Source organism: Danio rerio, chromosome 11 (assembly GCF_052040795.2).
Source record: "Danio rerio strain M-AB ecotype USA chromosome 11, GRCz13ab, whole genome shotgun sequence".
Taxonomy (NCBI): Eukaryota; Metazoa; Chordata; class Actinopteri; order Cypriniformes; family Danionidae; genus Danio; species Danio rerio.
This window is the reverse complement of record NC_141031.1, coordinates 27165541-27185377: the sequence shown is the minus strand read 5'-3', so window position 1 is coordinate 27185377 and position 19837 is coordinate 27165541. Positions and strand designations below refer to the sequence as shown.

The 19837-nt window shown below is 37.0% G+C and overlaps 2 protein-coding genes across 4 annotated transcripts in view; one reads left to right on the top strand and one right to left on the bottom strand.

Annotated features, from left to right (window-relative positions):
* Nucleotides 1-232: 232 nt before the first annotated feature.
* On the top strand, nucleotides 233-9779 carry olfml3b (olfactomedin-like 3b). 2 transcript variants are annotated; one of them, NM_001077251.1, is made up of 3 exons: nucleotides 233-421; nucleotides 5421-5706; nucleotides 8724-9777. In NM_001077251.1, the coding sequence occupies exons 1-3, from the start codon at nucleotides 320-322 to the stop codon at nucleotides 9506-9508; spliced, it is 1173 nt and encodes a 390-aa protein (NP_001070719.1). In that variant the 5' UTR covers nucleotides 233-319; the 3' UTR covers nucleotides 9509-9777. The 2 variants fall into 2 exon arrangements, with proteins under 2 accessions (NP_001070719.1, XP_087128711.1); XM_087272585.1 differs by having other exon boundaries at nucleotides 245-421; nucleotides 5421-8113; nucleotides 8188-9779.
* Nucleotides 9780-12351: 2572 nt separating this feature from the next.
* syt6b (synaptotagmin VIb) overlaps nucleotides 12352-19837 on the bottom strand; it is an 89285-nt gene continuing 81799 nt past the window's right edge. For both annotated transcript variants that reach the window (XM_087273601.1, XM_087273602.1), the window contains exons 4-7: nucleotides 17932-18052; nucleotides 17576-17747; nucleotides 13645-13795; nucleotides 12352-13562 (exon numbers count right to left, since the gene is read on the bottom strand). In XM_087273601.1, the coding sequence (XP_087129727.1) occupies nucleotides 13491-13562; nucleotides 13645-13795; nucleotides 17576-17747; nucleotides 17932-18052 (516 nt within the window). In that variant the 3' untranslated portion in view covers nucleotides 12352-13490. The remainder of the gene's footprint in view (nucleotides 13563-13644; nucleotides 13796-17575; nucleotides 17748-17931; nucleotides 18053-19837) is intronic.

Here is a 19837-nt window from a genome sequence, read left to right as displayed (position 1 = left end):
ACTTTCAAACTAAATTTACACTACCACTGACCTATCTGAAAACATTAAAAATATAATGTGCATTCACAGAATCACATCATGAATTATAAATAATTAAACACACTACGCTTTTTTTGATGTTCAACTTTTTTTGTAGGAGACGTAGGTAATCGAGCTCTCCAAAAAAAAGAGGCGCTCCAGATGTGGGAAGCTCCTCCTCTTGCTCTGCTCTTTCTCTAAACATTCCAGCCAACTCAAAACCTTTGCATGAGGGCTTTTCCTCTCTGCCTGTCACACACACACACTCACCGTTTCCAAGCAGTCTTCTTCAGTCTTCAAGATGAGAGCTCTCCAGCTCCTTGTCCTTGTTCTTTCTGGGTTAGTCGGGGCACAGCAGCAGGCCCTTATGGACTACTTGGAGAGAAGACTCCTTGCTATTGAGGTAAGTACAGTAATGCTCTTCCAGCAAGACCTTGGCCTCCAGATACAGACTAACATGGAGTAAATCTAAAGAACAGGACAACAGAGTTCGTTTTTGGATGATTTATGTTAGTAAGGTCTATAATACTTCTTTAGTTTGCACATAGCTTTCTATACGAGAGTAATAATGTACACAGAAATGCAAACAGTAAACTGCTGTTGATAAGAGATTGTACATGATACACTATTGCTGAAACGCTTGAAGAAATTAAGTCTTTTGTTTAGGAAAGATGCACAAATGTGATCTTAAGTATCAGCCAAAATATTTTAATGTTACAACCAGATGTTATTTATTTAAATGTGTGACAGGAAGAATATCTACAGCATAAAAAGATATGCTAGAGTAATTGGTGGTTCATTCCGCTGCAGTTACCCCTGATAAATCAGTGATTAAGCTGAAGTATAGTGAGTGAGTGTTTATTTAAATGTTCTTACTCTAAGTAAATGTATCAAAATCACTATGAATCATGTGACATTTGGTGGCAGAGAACTTTGTTTTCATTAAAAATCATGCAAATATAAAGGCATCCAGAGGGTTCTTTATAATTAAGAGTCGAGTAATAATGTCCATACAGCTACTTTTGTCTTTTTATATAATATGTAACACTGCACTGAACCAAAAAAACATCCTAAGAATGTATTTTTAAAAGTGAGATTTATACATCACTTGAGAGTCGAATAAATAAGCTTATGTGTTTTTAATAATTAATTTTTAGGATAATTTTGGTATATATGGTTGAGAACATGTCTTTCATGATTTCAAAATCTGTTTGTGGGTGCAAAAAAAATCACCTTTAAATTTGTCCAAATGACGTACTTAAGAATTACTAATCAAGATTGAAATAAAAATATAATTAAAATATAATTGAGTTTTTATATTTACAGTAGAAATTTACAAAATGTCTCATTGAACTTTAACTTTAACATGGAACCCTTTAACTGCTTGCTCTACGAAATGGTTGACCATATTTTGACTGTTTAAAATTATTCACTGTTTAAGTCATTTAAAGAATGACCGTTTAAAATAATGGTTTACACACAGCATTGTTGGTTTACAAAAAAAAAATCAAACAAATATAATTCTGTCGCACTAATACACTTGATTTTGGTTTTATTGTAAAAAAAAAAGAAAGAAAACGTGTTAAATTAGAATCTAAAATATTTTATGGCATGCTTCAATAAATAAAGATGATTTAGTATTCAAAAATGGATTATTTTGGTTATGTTTTTAAATAAATTGGTCTTACACTTAATATTTTTTGATTTTCATAGTATATGTATTTACTCCGGTGCTTTAACCATAAACCGACATAAACCATTTAATAGAGGTTGACATTTGAGAAATTATCTGTGTTAACTAGCAACATTAGGAGTTAACATTTTTCTTGGTGTGCAGAGATAAGACTGATTTTGTGGTCAGGCTCACATATACAGTATAGTAAAATCCATCAATAAATGTACATTATTTACCAGACTACTGAATATGGTAGGTTTACCCAACTGCTAGTCGAAAGAAAAAAATAACAACAGACAATCACATTTTATCTCATTCTTTCAGCCTTCGCTTCGTGGCTACTGCTTCAGTTCATTCTCCACGAATCAGTCACCCGATCCCCCTCTGTGTGTTGGAATCGGCAACATAAAGAAAATTTTCTCTCCTGTTTTCTCTCTGTGCTGACTCTGCACGTACAGCAAGTCATTTCGTGTGATTATGCTAAAACGCACTTCGCTGCTTCTTTCCTTCCACTGAGTCACAAATTCAAAAAAGAACATTTGCTGCCAAAGGTTGATCCATCTGCAGCGCAAAAGATGCTGTTCCAGTGCCAAAGTCCTCATGAATTCCTGCAGCTGTCAGGGGAGGGCTTATATTCGAATAATTTGCACTCATGGGGCTGCCTGACACGGTATTTAAATTGCTCGAGTTCACGGTTTTAAATGTATGATTGCTTAGAACATGCATGTTCATTAAGCTCAAGTCAGTGTTTGCATGCGCATGATCTAACATGCTAAGTCAGTCAAGCCAAATGCATTTGTGCAGAACATTGCACATTGATTAAAAAAATCTGTAATATGGTACAATAATATAGTTTACATTCATGATTCATAATATATCTTTCACCATATATTGTCATTGGCCAAACAAAAAATCATATTTTTAATGGTTAAGTAATCAGGCTCATAATTAGGACTTATATGAAGACCTTGGGGCCTATCATACACCCAGCACAATGTGGCACAAGGCGCGGCGCAATACTTGTTTGCTAGTTTCAGCTTGGCGCAAGAGTCATTTTGAGGCGTTGCGCCACGCTCTTTAAATAGCAAATGCATTTGCGCTCATATGTGCGCCCATAGTCTAAAAAGGAAGGCGTTCTAAGGTGCACTGCTGGCGCGTTGCTATTTTGAGAAACTATAATAGATTTTTCATAAGACCAAAACAAACTCGGTCTAAACTCCAGCGCAGAAATGCACCTCGCTTACACAATGCTTAATAGCCTACACACAAGATGTAGAGCAATACGCAAATATCTTTACATATGAAAAAACATTTAAATATTAAGTATATATAGGATATAATAAGAATATATATAGGATATAAATATAAAGGATAAAAAAAAATACAAAACATATTATTTTCCAGCCTACATAAATATGAAAAACCACTGTTTTTGAAAACACTTGGTTATTATTGTTCATTTATTTGTTTGGTTGAAATTAGAACTGAATTTAGAAATAGTTTTGAAACAAATATTTGCGCTTAACAAACTAAATTAATTATTTATAGGCTAATTGATGTCTGTGCCTAAAGGTTTCCCTATCCAAGAGCGAAGGTGAAAGTATGTCCATTATCTCTCATTCTTGCGTGGTAGATGCTCTGTTTAACTGTTTTCTGTTAAAAAAACTGTTAACTGTTTGTTTGCTTGTGAAATGCTCAGTTTTTCCACTTAGACTTACTTTACGTCCTGTAAATAGCAAATGCGCTTATGGCGCGACGCAACTGGCTCTTAAAGGGAATGGGAGATGAGACTCTGATTGGTTTATTCTCAAAACACGCCTATAACTCATTAAGAAAATAAACTCAACCCTTTTAGACCATGCGCCATGGCGCAAAGCGGATTTTCCTGTAATTAAATTAGCAAATATGAATTCTGACACGCCCTGAAAGCGCTTGCGCCCTGTGCTTTCCGTTTTGCGCATGGACCGTCAAAATAGAGCCCCTTGATGTCAAAAGACATAAAAAATATGTGAAATTGTAAATCGATTTGATGTAACTTGACTACCTTGATGTCAAAATAATATTAAATTGACATCTAACATTGGTGGAGATGGCACACTGGTTAGTGCACTGACATATATTTCAACTAGGCCTGGAACGATAACCGGTTTCAAGGTTTACATCCATTTGGAAAAGTCAAGGTTGTAAAACAGCACAAATTTTCTGTTAGGTATTTGTAAGTTTTTTTTCTTTACCTGCTGTTTATGATTTTTTTAGTTTAGTTTTTACGGCAACAATATCTCCAGCAGAAAATGACCCTCCACGTCAAAATCTACTGGTCAGCCCACAATTCAGGAAACATTTGAAAAACCAATCGTTTATGCACCAACATCAAGCATGCTGTAGACCCAAAAAGTGCAGTGGCTTACTGCACACCAAAAAAATAAAGAAATCCAATAATGCCTTTTTAAGTTGTAAAGAAATATGATTTTTTTAACTAATGAATGTAGCAGAAGTCTCTTTCACGAGAAGTGTTTCTTAAAAATAAAATAAATTTATTGTGTTCATTGGGAAAAAAAAAGTAGTTTTTACTCAAACATAAAAAAAAACATATACACTTACCGGCCACTTGATTAGGTACACTGTACTAATCCCAGGTTCAGATCACACTGTGGTCATAAAGAGATGGACATGGTCAGCAAACAAAACAGACTGTGGCATTGACATTATGCCAAATTGGTACTAATTGGCCCAAAGTGTGCCAAGAAAATATCCCCTACACCATTACACCACCACCACCAGCCTGAACTGTAGATACAAGTCAGGATGGATCCATGTTGTTGATGCTAAATTCTGACCCTACCATTTGAATTTCACAGCAGAAATTAAGACTCATCAGACCAGGCAACGTTTTTCCAATCTTCTATTATCCAATGTTGGTGAGCCTGTGTGAATTGTACCGTCAGTTTTCTGTTCTTAGCTGACAGGAGTGGCACCCGGTGTGGTCTTCTGTTGCTGTAGCCCATCCGTCTCAAGGTTTGACATGTTGTGCATTCAGAGATGCTCTTCTGCATACCTTGATTGTAACGAGTGGTTATTTGAGTTATTGTTGCCTTTCCATTAGCTCCAACCAGTCGAGCCATTCACCTCTGACCTCTGGCAGCAACAAGGCATTAGCGCCTATTGAATTGCCACTCACTGGATAATTTCTCTTTTTTAGACTATTCTCTGTAAACCCTAGAGAGGGTTGTGTGTTAAAATCCAAGTAGATCAGCAGTTTCTAAAATACTCAGACCAGCCTGTCTGCCATTAACAACCATGCCACACTTGATATTTTATCCAAGGTTTTCATACCGCCAGAATCTTTTACCAACCCATGCCCAAACTCAACATTGCTCTGGGTATCCCGATTTCAAATCCTGCCTCTTGGACCTTTCCTGATCTCTTCCTTGATCTAAATCTTTCTCTCACCCAATTTCCTAACAAACAGTATCCTATCAAATTAAAGCAAAACATCTAATCAACAACATAGCAACACCCAAACAACCACCTAAAAACTCTGGTGACTTTTAACCAGAAGAACCACTTGCGCTTTTTAAACCCACAAGACCACAGGCTAATTGCTAGCCTTGAGTTTGTCTTTTCATATGAAAGATGCCTCATTCACTGATACTTTTACAGTTGACTAATTCATATCTCCTTTGCTGAGGCTCTTGAGACTTGTTTTTGTTTATTTCTCCATTGGCAGGACCGCATCTCCTTGTGGCATGAGCAGACCAGCCGCTATGCCTCTGAGCTGCGCGAGTTCAAGCAGCAGATGGTGGCACAGCTAGAGGGCCTGGACAAGAGCAAGGAGGCGCTGCGGAGCGAGTTGGACACTGTGGGAACACGCGTAGATCGCGTGGAGAGAGAGATGGACTACCTCGAAACACAGAATGGCGCGCAGCCTTGCGTGGATGTAGATGACAAGCTGGTGGAGCAGCAGGTGACGTTTGTCAAGGAGAGAAACAAAGCTAAGTACGCCAAGCTTACAGGTAAAGAGCTTTAGGTAACATTCCACATGCTTAGCTATGAGTAATGCTCGTCCCTCAGCATGATAATATGAGCCATAGTTGGATCGTTCAAACAATTCTGTAATCTGCATTCCAATTTGCAATCCATTAGAGGAGCAATTTTTTTTATTTGCAAACGTTGTAGCTAACTTAAAACATACATAAGAATAAAAAATACTTGCTGCCTTAAATTTTTTTTTGTTGAATTAAATTTTCTAGTCATCTAATTTTTCAATCTAACAGACAAAAAATATTAACTTTGTATAACTTAAATTTAGTTAAAATCTTACTAACATATTCAAATAAGAAACTAACATAATTTATATGTTGTTGTCATAGATTTTTTTACAGTGTAAATGGGGGTTTTGGTCTGCCCTGTAAATGCATTTTTAAAAATGGCAAAATTTATTCACATTCATTTCAATTCAGAGAATTCAACAAGAACATTTGTAAATATTTTAAAATAAAACAACCAAAATTTTAAAAACAACAACAAAAAAATGTCTTCACGAAATGTACAACATAACACCAATGGACTAGTAAATCTGTCATATTTATATAAAATAAATTTGTATCAGGAAATGTTTTCATACTATTTCATATATTATTACAGTATATTAATACATATAATTTCTAGTTTAGTTTCAGGTTTTTAATATATTTCTTCATTTTTTTATTTTAGATAAAATTTTATGCATTGTTGCTGTTAGATGCATTGTAGCTGTATGTAGACTGTTAGGTTGGGGTTATGGTTAGAGTTAGTGTAGGTTGACATGTACTTGTAAAGTTTCTTATAGTCAGTTGCAGTAAATATCTGCTGAAGGAGCAGTATCAGCAGATTTAAGCAGACAGTCTACTAATACTCAAATGAAAAGTTGTAGTTGCAATGCAACTTTTAGTCAACAAAATGTGCAATAGGGACCATCAAAATAAAGTGTAACCGAAATGATAAATTCATCTGTCATACAGCCTGACATCAAATCACTTTTCAAATAACGTTTGCAGAATTTTAAATGCTTTTGTAGCCTTCACCTAATCTGTGCCTTTCTAACATTTTATCCTAAAGGTGTTTTGAAAACAGGATGTAATGTGTGTAAAGGTATAGATTTTAACAGTGTATGATGATTTCCAATAAGCACTGTAGTTCTATAGTTATAATAATTTTAAAACAATGATATCACATGGTTAAAAAAAACTTCAAATCAATAATCAAATCAAATCAATAAAAAAAAAGTAAAAAAAAGTGCCAGACGCACTTCAAAGATTCAGTTTTAAGAATCTTATAATGAAGCAAAGCTTCTGTGGGTAAGTGGCATGAGAATGACAGGGAAGCAAGTTCAATCAAATCAAGCTCTGAGCTATACAGCAACTTGACGGAGTAATACATAATGCATTAAAGAGGGGGTCTAATCTTCCTAAAGTCCTCGTTTAGAAAAGCACTTAGAGGTACTAAATAAAAAGTATTATTATTCCATCACTGAGTGAGACAGTAATTATACTGCTGGAGGACAAATCATGATGCTTTTCACACAGCGCCTCTACACTTCAGCAGCTCTATATTGCATTTTCATTGCAAAATGGCACAAATCTGATTAACCCAGTCTGTCATTAGTGTACTGTGCATTGCCATTAGGCTTTAGTGTTCAATCAGGCTTTAGTGTAAAGCGCACAATAAGTAATATTATGAGGAGCGGGATAAACTTTGAAACAAAAAGGGTAAATATTGATAGAAATGCGATGAAAAGAAATGATGCAGAAATTTTGTTGACTAAGGGGTTAGTTCATCCCAAAATTACAATTCTACTCGCCATAATGTTGTTCCAAATCTATAAGGCATTCACTCATCTCCAGAACACAAATTAACATATTTTTATGATATGTGAGAGGATACTACCCCTCCACTCAGTTTCTCTTTACTCAAAACTTTTATGCTGTGAAAAGTGACAGAGATCAAAAAATAAACCAACATGCTTTATAAGCTTTACAAGAGGAATAGATTCAATTTAGGATTTTATTCACTTGTAAACATCAGCAAACAATGTTTAAAGCATTCAAATTTGGTTAAAACATGCTCTCTTGATGTGTGAGAACCAATCAGAATGTCACATTGCACATTTAAGTTTTTGTTTTCATGCATCAAAACTGCAAAGTTGACTTCCAAACAATGTTTATCTGTGAATAAAAGGCCAAATAAAACCTGTTCACATATAAAGCAATCACCCATCTCGTCTTGCTAAAAAAAAACTTTTTATAAATGTTTAAAGCTTCGAAGTTGAGTGAACTGACATTCAACGGAGGGACAAACATTTAGCTTCCTTTGTGTTACAAAAATGAATGAAAGTGGGTTTGGAATGAGGGGAGTACATGATAAATGATATTATGAAGTTGAGTAAATGAGGACAAAATGTTCAGTTCTAAACCTCTAACATAGTGCCAAAGTAATTCAAGGGAGAAATATATAAGGGATAAAGTAAATCCAGGCAGTTGTTATTGCAGAATAAAGCCAGACAGGTTTATCAGCGGGCCAGTGTTGTTGTACAAGACTGAAGTGATTTATTCTTTGAAAACAACCACCTGGATTTACAGTACTTTCCTCTGCCTATTACATGGCTGCTTGCCCCTAAATGTAAAAATTAAACCCAAAACATAGTTCTGAGTGCAATTGTTTAGTAATTCTTTAATTAAAATTTAAAGCTAATAGAATTTAAAACAGCTGAATGGAGCATATACTAACCTACGCATTATTCAGTCACAAGATGGCACCAAACAATCAAAGTTTGATAGACAATCATATAAATATGAATATGAACACATTCACTGCTGGTCAAAACGATTTAATGGATGAGCCTAAATTATTAGCTTTGGCAGTTGTTATCTGGGAATAGCGTACCTTGGACCAATCAGAATCAAGTCCTCCAGACAGCTGTGCAATAATACACTATAACAAGGAGACAGTTGACCCAAAAATGACAATATTTTAAATGTGTCCTTATGTTTAGACTGCAGTGATATGATCTCCAGCATCAAAGCCATGAAGATCCTCAAACGAGTGGGCGGTGCTAAGGGCATGTGGACCAAGGACATGGGAAGCGCCACTGGGAAAGTGTACATCCTAAACGGGACTGATGATAACACAGTATTTGAATTTGGGACAGTCCGTGAATTCACATCCTCCCAAGGCACTTCTGGAGCCACCACTATACAGCTCCCTTCGGCCTGGCGTGGAATGGGCCACGCCATCTACAACAACCACATGTACTACCTGAAGCAGGGCGAAGAGATGAAACTAATAAAGTTTGATCTCCAGAAGAACATAATTGTGGACAGCGCTGTTTTTCCAGTTAAAAACCAGCTCCCCGTATACAGCCTGAATCCCGAGACCTTCATTGATTTAGCAGTGGATGAAGAGGGACTGTGGGCAATCTATGCCACTCAGGAAAACGAGCGACACATCTCTTTGGCCAAGATAGACCCCAAAACGCTAGACATCCAGCAGATGTGGGACACCCCTTGTGTGAGGGAGAATGCAGAGGCAGCATTTGTCATCTGCGGGACTGTCTATGTGGTCTACAACTCCAAATTACCCAGTCGATCTCGCATTCAGTGTGTGTTTGACGTCAGTGATATGGTCAACAATGATGAAGCTCCACATGTATACTTTCCAAAGCGATATGGCACCCATTCCAGCCTCAAATACAGCCCTGTGGAACAGCTGCTCTACGCTTGGGACGATGGCTATCAAATCCTCTACAAACTCCAACTAAAAAAGAAGCTAGAGGTGTAGAAGGCTGACTGAAATGCCCATGTTATTGGCTTAATTATCTTATTCAACCTGGTTAAGTCATTTCAATATGTTTGAGCTTTGTATTTACACAGAAAACACAACATATGATTGGTTGGACACATTTGTTTTGTTAAGACTTTACTGGAAATTAATGTACAGGGCTCAACAATGAACACTTTATCTCAGTTTGCCTGGAGCAGAACTAATAAATGATTTCATATGTTATGTTAATATCAAGTACATACTTTCAATAAATAATTTCACAAATACATCTATTATAGATATTTGTTAATATCTTTTATATAAGTGCTGATACAACCATCCATTTCCTATTTCAGTGATCAAAATACTATGATTAAAATTGTACACTTGCAATTATCTGTGAAGTAAAAAATAGGGAGCAATACATTTTTGTATATTTAGTTTTTTATTGGTTGTGGGTTTCTTATGCTTACATTATAACTAAAATGGAAAATAATGAATATAAATGTTTAATCATTTCTAGAATTGCACGCTATTTCAAATAACAAAACACATTTTAAAGTGTCAGCCTAGCCTACTTGATAAAATTAGGATTTTACAACAACAAATTACAAAACTGTTCAAACTGTATAGTAGGCTATACAGTTATTCTTTTGCAAACAGACCATCCCTAACGAGGCTTATTATTTATGCTAATCACAATGTATGAGCATAAACAGCTTATTTTTCATGGTCTCCTTCTATTCTTGTTTTCACTCACCATAGTTGCGCTTATGGAAGTTCCCGCATTATGAAGTTAGAACTTTCTGGAACGTTTGAAGTTAAAAACGAAGTGAAAAAGATATCTTGTTCTATAATTTATTTTCCTTAGGCTTGGACCTTAGATTCATCAGGGGTAGCAACAGCGGAATGAACCGCCTATCTTGTACTAAACAATTTACAATTCCTTTTTACTTAAATGTAGTGAACTATGAAATAGATGACATGTGACTAACCTCAAAACATGTGTTTCTGTTGATAACCGATGAAAATAACATTCGTTCTTCTTCCTCCCTGCTTGGGCGCAATGATATTACCGTAGCTGGCAGTGCCTTCTGTTGATAAATGAGCAATATCACACGAGTGCGATACGGCCGTACACAGGCTCTGGTTCAGGGAGTGTGTTGGCTCGAGGCTGCAGCCATATTGCTCTGCTATAGTGATATTGCGTTAATACAACAGTTCGACGGCATAATCGTGTGTATGAAACAAAAACAAACAAACAAAAGAGTCTCAAAAACCTTTTTGTGCAAGGTACTACTTTCTTCCACCATTCATTCACATCAGCAGCTGACCTTCAGAACAAACCATTGCCAGTTCACAAACGTCGCTTTATAACTAGTATTTGCATGTTTCTCTGTCTAAATTGATGATAAAACAAGTAGTTTTGCTCACATTGTAAGTTTATAAGACTAAACAGCAAGAAATGTCATTAATTTGTAAGCAAACGATTCCCCAGTATTTTTCTATTGCAATCGGGTTATCACAATAATTAACCCCCCAAAAAAGCCAAAGCAAAGCAAACACTACCAGTTTTTGTGGTATAAATGCAGCACTACAAAATTAAAAGAGAGGCATCAACTTAGAATGACACTTACCTGATTTTTAATTATTTGTTTAGCTATAGTTTGAAACATGTTGAGAAAACGTTGATTTTTTCCTCCGTTTAAGGTCTTATTATGCGGTCTCTGTCGCCATCTTGTGGCGGAACGTCAACCGTCACTTTCTTTGGTCTTCTCAGACAGGCTGATGGTGGCCAATACACTGAATCCGATGCTCCGAAATGATAAATATTTTAAAATAGCCACTATCCTCATAAATAAACTTCATAGTTGCTATCTAAACAACTACATTCTCACCCAAAAGCCTCAAAAATACATGTTGTCCAACAGCAGCAATATTTGTCAAACTCTGCTTGTCACTGTATGTGGATGGAGTAATAGGATAAAGGGTGAGTCCTGTTATTTGCAGAATATCCCATGGCTATTAGCCAATCAAATTCAAGAGCCAGACAGAACTGTTGTATGAAAATAATCAGTTCATAATTAACGACTTGTTAGGCCTTTTCAAGTGGCTGTCGTTTAAGTGTGTGTTTAAAACGGAAACATTTTAGTGGACAGCTTCAGATAACATAACATGCAGCGACCAAAACATGAATGTTCCTGACAAAACGAGGGTATCCTATATATACTATAAATGTCAATGTTTCCATTTTTTAAAATATCTTCTTTTGTTATACACACACACATGCACACACACACACACACACACACACACACACACACACACACACACACACACACACACACACACACACACACACACACACACACACACAAAACAAATTTGTGAATGTTTGGAACCACATTAGGATAAATATAAATTTTTAGAGTACTAGCTTACATTTTTATTTTTTGTTTATCCCTTTAAGATGAAGGGTAGACAAATGAAACAAGTGAGGAAAAGCATATTTTTGAAGCCGGGTTTTATAACTGGAGTGCTTCAGTATGTCAGAACACATTGTTTGTCTATTTCATGTGTACAGGCCTAGAGCAATAAAAGTAAAGCAGCACAATGTAATACACTTACAACTTTTACAGTTTCCTTCGCAAAATGCAGTACAGCACCCGAAAAACGTGAAGCTTAATTAAAACAAGTTATTAAAATAACTCATCTTGAAACCTAAAAGGCTTTTTAAATTCCACTCCCTTGTGTCTTACATTTTTTTTTACAGTGCAGAAACACATATTAACTGGCCCTAATCATGCAGCTATTTCTAACATTTAGCCAAACAAGTAATGAAAGAAGAACAAATCAACCAATAGAAGCAAAAACTTTAATCACACCTTTGAAGTACAAGGGGATGTTCTGAAACAGCAAATGTACAATACAAATACAAATTCTCAATATAAAAGGTGCAAGTGGCTCTGAATCAGGCATTTCATATACAGAAACGCCGGTGACTATTACAATGAGTACCAGCCAGGCCAGCCAACAAAATACATCATGTTATCTAAAGAGAAAACACATCAAAGGTAACAGGAAAAATACAGAACAATGAACATTTTTCACATTTGATGTAAAATACAAAACCAGTCTTTGTAAAACAGTGCTTCTAATTTACACAGACATAATTTCAAGTCATTTTAGAAAGCCAAGGATTATTTGCAACCTTGATTATTCGTTATGTTTTTTTTATACTTTGGAAGCTACAATTACTGCGTTGAGAAATTATGATGATTTTAACCACACATTATGGATAATGGAGGATACATCTGTGAGGTGAACTTAATAATGGAAAACAATGGAAAAATATTTAGAACACTCAAAACAGCAACTTTAATGATTAAATACAAACAAAACCTCTACAATTTACACGGATGATGAGATATTTGTAGACAGAATACAAACGATTCTTGGCATTGGTGTTTTTGGTGGCAGAACAGATTCACTACTTCACAAACGAAAGGAAGATCAATGGAATTACTCTGATCAGCATGTAAACAACATACAATTTGGCTAATATATCACAGAGGATTTCATATATCTTTCCAGTCATACAAATCTTTAAACACAAGACAAATGAACAGGAAGGAAGAAATGGCTAAATATATAATAAACTATATCTTCATACTATTAGAATGTCAGATAAAATATAATTTACATCTATCAGTTTTACAAGATTCATCAGAAAATACACCCTTTTATGGTGCTTTAATTCATCTTAAAGTGTATTCTTCAACCTCATTGAGTTGTGGCTTGTAGATCTACCCAATGTAGGAAAGTGACATTTCAATCCAAGCACAACATAAGCTAAAACTTGGCTAGGATGCACTCTGCTTTCCGCTGCATGTCCACACAGACATAAGTTGTGTCACATGTCGTTTAAGGACTTTTCTCGAATCTCTCCAGATACATTGGAGATACTTGGCTTGAAGTCGAAGAGAAAGGCCGTCTCTTTTTATGGACTTGAAGGGAGTCTGGGAGATGGACAAGAGCCTTGACTGTCAAAGCTTGCGGTGCGAGCCTTCCACTGAAAGAGAGAAGGAAAACAGAGAAACTTTTCTTCAAAATGTACTTTTCCACTGAGAAAAGTTTTAAGGATAAACAGTCACCTCCTTCTCAGACTTCTTGGGCTCTACAAGTGGGTGCCAGTGAGCGATGGGTTTTCGAGGGTAAGCCAGCATCTCATTCCAGTGGTCTCTTCCAAGCCCCTCGGCATGGATCCCTACACGACAGACTCCAATGATCTCATTATGTCCCACTCTACACACCGGGAGAATGAGGAATAGATTTGTGAAGCAGACTGACAGCAATATATTTGGGTGGTCATAAGACAGTAATGGAACCTTTATAATCAAAACATGACATGAGATTTTATGCAACAACTGTCATTAGCTCAGTAATGCCATTTTAAATGTAAAGGTGACAATGTTTGAGATGTTTTTGTCACAACAACTTGACATAATCAAGACAACATAAATTGTCATAAAACTGTCATAAACATGACTGCCATAATACCATTTTATGAATTTTATAGCAACATCATTAACACTTTTCTTGACATCAACTACATTGGTAATTTAGTTAGTCATTAAAATCTTATAAGTCATTAAATATTAATGATGCTGTCATAAAGTTTTTAACATGAACATTCATGAATACAGGGTGGGCCATTTATATGGATACACCATAACAAAATGGGAATGGTTGGTGATATTAACATCCTGTTTGTGGCACATTAGTATATGTGAGGGGGCAAACTTTAGCTATTTTTAAGTCGGCCATCTTGGATCCAACTTTTGTTTTTTCAATAGGAAGAGGGTCCTTTGACACATTAAATCTATTAAGAATTTCAGCAGAAAAACAATGGTGTGCTTGGTTTTAAGATAACTTTATTCTTTCATAAGTTATTTACAAGTTTCTGTCAACCTATAAAATGTGTTCAATGTGCTGCCCATTGTGTTGGATTGTCAATGTAACCCTCTTATCCCACTCTTCACACACTGATAGCAACACCGTAGGAGAAATGCCGGCACAGGCTTATAAGAACACATTTTATACAGTAAGAGGTCAGAAACTTGTACATAACACCTCATGAAAGAATAAAGTTCTTAAAGGCCGACTTCAAAACGGCCACCATGGTCACCACCTATCTTGAAAAGTTTGCCCCCTCACATATACTAATGTGCCACAAACAGGAAGGTAATCTCACCAACCATTCCCATTGTATTCCATATAAATGGACCACCCTGTATGATAGCCTCAAGTCAATTATAGTTATGACCAATATTTTAAAATTGTCTTGGTAGTGTCAAGTGTCAAGACAAAGGCTGAGCCAAATATCACATAATTCCATGCTATATTGTTGGGCTGCACGATAAATCTCGATTCGACCCTACACACAAACTTAATTCAGCTTTTCTACGATTCAGCCAAAGACAGAAGAAAAGAGTAAAGACAGACACACAAGTTTTATATAGCCTCTGTTCAGCAGCATGGACACCTCCAAAATGAGTTAAAAGTGTCACATGCTATATTTATACAGGATAATTCATCCAAAAATGTTATTTTCGTTTTATTGTAATGATGTATTTGCAGCTGCGAAATGACACGTGAGCTGACGCACTGTTTGTTTACTACCGAGAGAATATCCGCCAATGATGCCTGCTTTAGTGAACTATAGTGAACAGAACCTACATAGGCTGTGAATAACAGGTAATATAGTTGTAAATAACACTTAGTTTGTTGCACAGAGCGATCGATAAAGAGTCGCATGGGAAGTTCCCCGTTCCGTTCCGTTCCGCCGTTCCCCGGACTCGATCCCGGTCGTCGTCCACCGTGGCCGGCTCCGGCTCGTCCTTCTCCTCTGGGGCCTCCGCTCCGCCGACGCAACGCTGTGAGCTAGGCGGACAAACTGATTGCGTCGGGAAAGCCCTCCACTCGGAGGCGAGCCGTCGGCCGGCGAGCACGAAGAGGAGGGGCGGAGCGGCGCCAAACCGCCCCGCAGCATTCGCTCGAAAAAAACCAAACGCGGCCTTTACGTACCTCCTGCCACGTAAATCGCGGTCTCCAGAAACGTCCGCGGGGCTACGTTTCCAGAATGAGCTTGGGTTGTCCAATTGACTCTGTACTATGCCACAATGCTATGTGAGAAACTTTATGAATGGGTGTGAAGCAAACACAACTGGCAAGAATAAGTCATAATAGGGTAGGCCATGATAACAACAACCCAGCAGATGTATTACACTCGAAAAAATGATGTTTGTGTCTGGTCAAAAAACTTATATAAAATAATGTGAAAAACAATACTTCAAATTTTTTGGGACAACTTAATTGTTTTATGTTCAAACCACTTAAATTTGCAAAAAAACTAATAAGCTAACTTAATTCCCTTACGATGTCCCGAAACAAAACACTTGTGTGGAACCAAAGACTAGAATACACAAGACATGTCACAGTTTTGAGTGGGGAAAAGTGTAATGGTCAATATGGTTAATGAAACCCCGCCCCCTAATACAGGAGCCAATCACTATAGACTGATGTTTCTCCAGGGAAAAGCTCAGACCAGATGTATGCTTTTATGACTGTTTGGTGGTCAACAAATGAACTGGAATTTCAGTGAATACTTGCTTCACTGACATAAGAAATCTATCTAAATAAAGCTTGATATCTGTATTTTAAAATGAACCAAGTGCATTTGAAATCAAAAGTTTTCTGGTTTTGTAATTTGTATAAAATGAACGTGAGGTACAGTCCTTCCTGTCACATGACAGCAATTACTTAAATGGCCACAAACTTGTAAACAAAGAGTCGCTATCATTTCTGGAGGAGATTCGCCATCAAGACCAAGATGTGGATTATTCAGAAGACCAGAGCGATCCAACGAAGCATTGATCCGAGAATGATAACGTGTAGATTGCCCATTGATGAGGTTGGTGTCGTGATCTTGTTCCTTTTGAGTGCGTATGGTTGTTAGCTTGGGCAATCTGAAAACCACTGGCAACTGGATGTGATGTATTTGTTTATGTATTTAAGTTATGTATTTGTAATACCAAAAACATCTCAAACAATGTCATCTTTGTATTTTAAATGACATAACTGAGCTAATGACAGTTAACAAGAGTTGTTATAGACATACCTCATTTACATTCATGACCTGTTATTTCATGACTATAAAAGAGTCAGTCTTACGACCACCTCCTTTAAAGGTGCAGTAGGTGATCTGCCAAAATGCTAACTGCTTGGTATATTATCTTTAGACGGTGGGGAGGGACTGTGTTTCAAAGCCACGCCTTTTGAAATTGCGAGCGCGCACACCACGACATGACAGCAGACAGCACTCTAGTTCATGTCATTCGCCAGTTAGAAATGTAGTTAGTGTTTGTCTGGCGTCGTGCACGAATTTCACTTATTACTCACATGCTATTTCAGAGCGAATATTCAGAGTAGCATGGTAAACAGTATAGGGAGGCTGTCATTGTTCAAAAATGACCCAATGTGAATATAAAAGCAACTTATAATAACAGGCGGAATAACGTTATTTACTGATGTCTAACTGAAACACTTCAGCCACGGTATCGTCCTTCCTCCGTCGTGCAAAAGTAACTGCAATAAAGATTCAGGATTTTAAAAATTTTAAATTCAGCATTTGATTTTACTGTGACTGTGAGTGCCTCGAGTGCACGTGTCATGAACGCGCGGCGCGTATGCAGCTGTGCACACGCTAATGGTGGATATACATGAACAGAGATGAGCAGTCCAAATCTACATTTGTTGCCAGACAGTTTGGGCTACTTATCGGAATTATGGGAGATGTTGGCCCGACAATATTTAATTGGATGAACATTTTTTAGTTTTATGCCTTACCAAGAATAAAATACATATAAACACATTTAGATCATTTACTTTAATCATCACTATTGGATTGTGAAGAGACTTTTAAAACTAGCACAACAATACATGTTTCTGAAGACAATCATCTACTGCACCTTAAAGTAAAGTGTTACCGATGTTTGTACAAAGAAACACTCAAATAGCACTTACAGATCGTAGTCCATAACCGATATGTGTAAGCTGACTTGATCCATATTCTCCGGGGGAATGTCAAAGATGATCGCCTCATTGTATGTTGGATTCAGCGTGTTCTTTTTTATGGACGTTTTCTTCTTTTTCAAGCGTCTCCCATCACAAATCAGCGAAACCTTCACGTACGGATCTGTCAAGAGAGCAGGAAGGTGTGACACACTTTTCTCAACACATCTTCCCCTTGTCTTCCCATGATCCTAATATGTCTGACTTTCTGACAATGATAAATGTGGCTGTCCAAGTGTAAAACAGGAAGAGGGAAGCAAGCCGACAGATGTGAGAAAATGAAGATGCACAGGAGGACAGCTGCATACCTGAATAACCAGTAATATCCATAGCTTTGAGGTTCCTACATTTGATGACTGTAAGTGTGAGTCTCCCTGCAGTCGGCAAGTAGCACAGAGAGAACATTATCTCTCCGAGATCCACACTCTCCTGCAGAGTCAAACAAACATGTATCAAATCTACTACATAATGGTGTACTTACAAAAAAGTTACCATGGTTACAAATAATGTTAATTTATAAATGACTTGAATGGAATTAAATGATGAACACATGTAGGGGTGATCTATACTCCTAATTATAACTATCAAAAGCAGTTGACTGATTGATTGATTGATTGATTGGACAGCAAGAAGGTCACTGGTTCGGGTCAGGTCGTATTTTTGTGAGGTGTTTGGATGTTCTCCACAGCTTTGTGTGGGTTTCCTCCTGGTGCTCCGGTTTTACCAACAGACCAAAGTCTATCAGTGCGTGAGTATATATTCGCCATAGTATATACACTACCTAATAAAAGTCTTGCCACCTATGCAAGTTTTAGGAACAACAAATAATAAATTGACTTCTGTTTGATCATTTGATATCAGAAATGGCTTAAATGATAGGCCAAGACCTTTAGATTACGCTTATTACAAAATACAAAAGTTTTGGCACTTAACAGAAACAATGTACAGTTTATAATATAAAGTCGTGGTGCGGCAGGAATAGAATTAATATTGTGTATGACTCCCATGAGCTAGGAGGACTACATCCATACATCTCTGCAATGACTCAAAAAACTTATTAATAAAGTCATCTGGAATGATAAAGAATACATTCTTGCAGGACTCCCAGAGTTCATCAAGATTCTTTGAATTCATCTTCAATGCCTCCTCTTATCTTACACCAAACATGCTCAATAAAGTTCATGTCTGGTTACTGGGCTGGCCAATCCTGGAGCACCTTGATCTTTGTTGCTTTCAGGAACTTTGATATGTGGGCTGAAGAATGAGAAAAAACATCTTGCTGAAAGATTTGCCCTCTCCTGTGGTTCGTAATGTAATCAGCAGCTCAAATGTCTGGATACCTTAGATCTCTCGCATGTCCCCATAATGAATGTTACCCCAAACTATGATTTTTCCATCACCAAACTTGACTGATTTCTGTCAGAATCTTGGGTCCATGTAACTTAAAATAGTTATTCTGCAGTGTTTGTGATGATTGGGATGCAGTTCAACAAATTATTTAACAGAAAAATCTACCTTCTGCCACTTATCCAAATGATCAACTAGAAGTCAAGTTATAATTTGTTGCTCTTACAACTGTGATCGACGACAAGACTTTTGTCAGGTAGTTTATGTGTGAATGGGAAAGTGTGTCTGTGTTTTCATGAGTTTGTGTACTCTCAGTGATGGTTTAAGGCTGGAAGGGCATCCGCCGCATAAAACATATGCCAGAGTAATTGTCAGTTCATTCCGCTGTTGCCACTCCTGATAAATCAAGGATTAAGCCAAAGGAAAGTGATTGATTGTTGCAAGACAACACAGGCTCATTGTGAATATGTACCCCAGTATACATTTCTGAAGAGCATGAATTATGTTGCCAGAGATACGTATGGCTGCTTTTTGTCTTTCAAACAAACGCTACATGGCGGTATGACGTCGCCGACGGCTTCCTTTGAGCACTACCAGCTGACCGCTTAACTCCATGTGAATGGCTTTTACGCTGTTATCAGTTTGCCTAGTGGCTCGTCGCATTTGTCGACAGACTTAAGATGCAGAGCAGAGTTGCCCCCCACAATGGGGTTCAACTCTGGCAAAAATGGTTCCAGAAAGCAGGTAAAACAAAAGACAAAAAATTAAATAAACATGTAAATAACGGGGAGAACGTGGTAAGATATGAAAATGTGGCTTTTCTTTTACTGAATTGCTTTTGAAACACTATCGGTTGGGTTTAGTAAA

Excerpts from the sequence above, each read along its gene's own strand:
- olfml3b (NM_001077251.1), top strand. The coding sequence starts at position 320 with ATGAGAGCTCTCCAGCTCCTTGTCCTTGTTCTTTCTGGGTTAGTCGGG. Across the intron at positions 422-5,420 it reads GAAGACTCCTTGCTATTGAG|GACCGCATCTCCTTGTGGCA; the intron begins GTAAGTACAGTA and ends CTCCATTGGCAG. Across the intron at positions 5,707-8,723 it reads TAAGTACGCCAAGCTTACAG|ACTGCAGTGATATGATCTCC; the intron begins GTAAAGAGCTTT and ends CCTTATGTTTAG.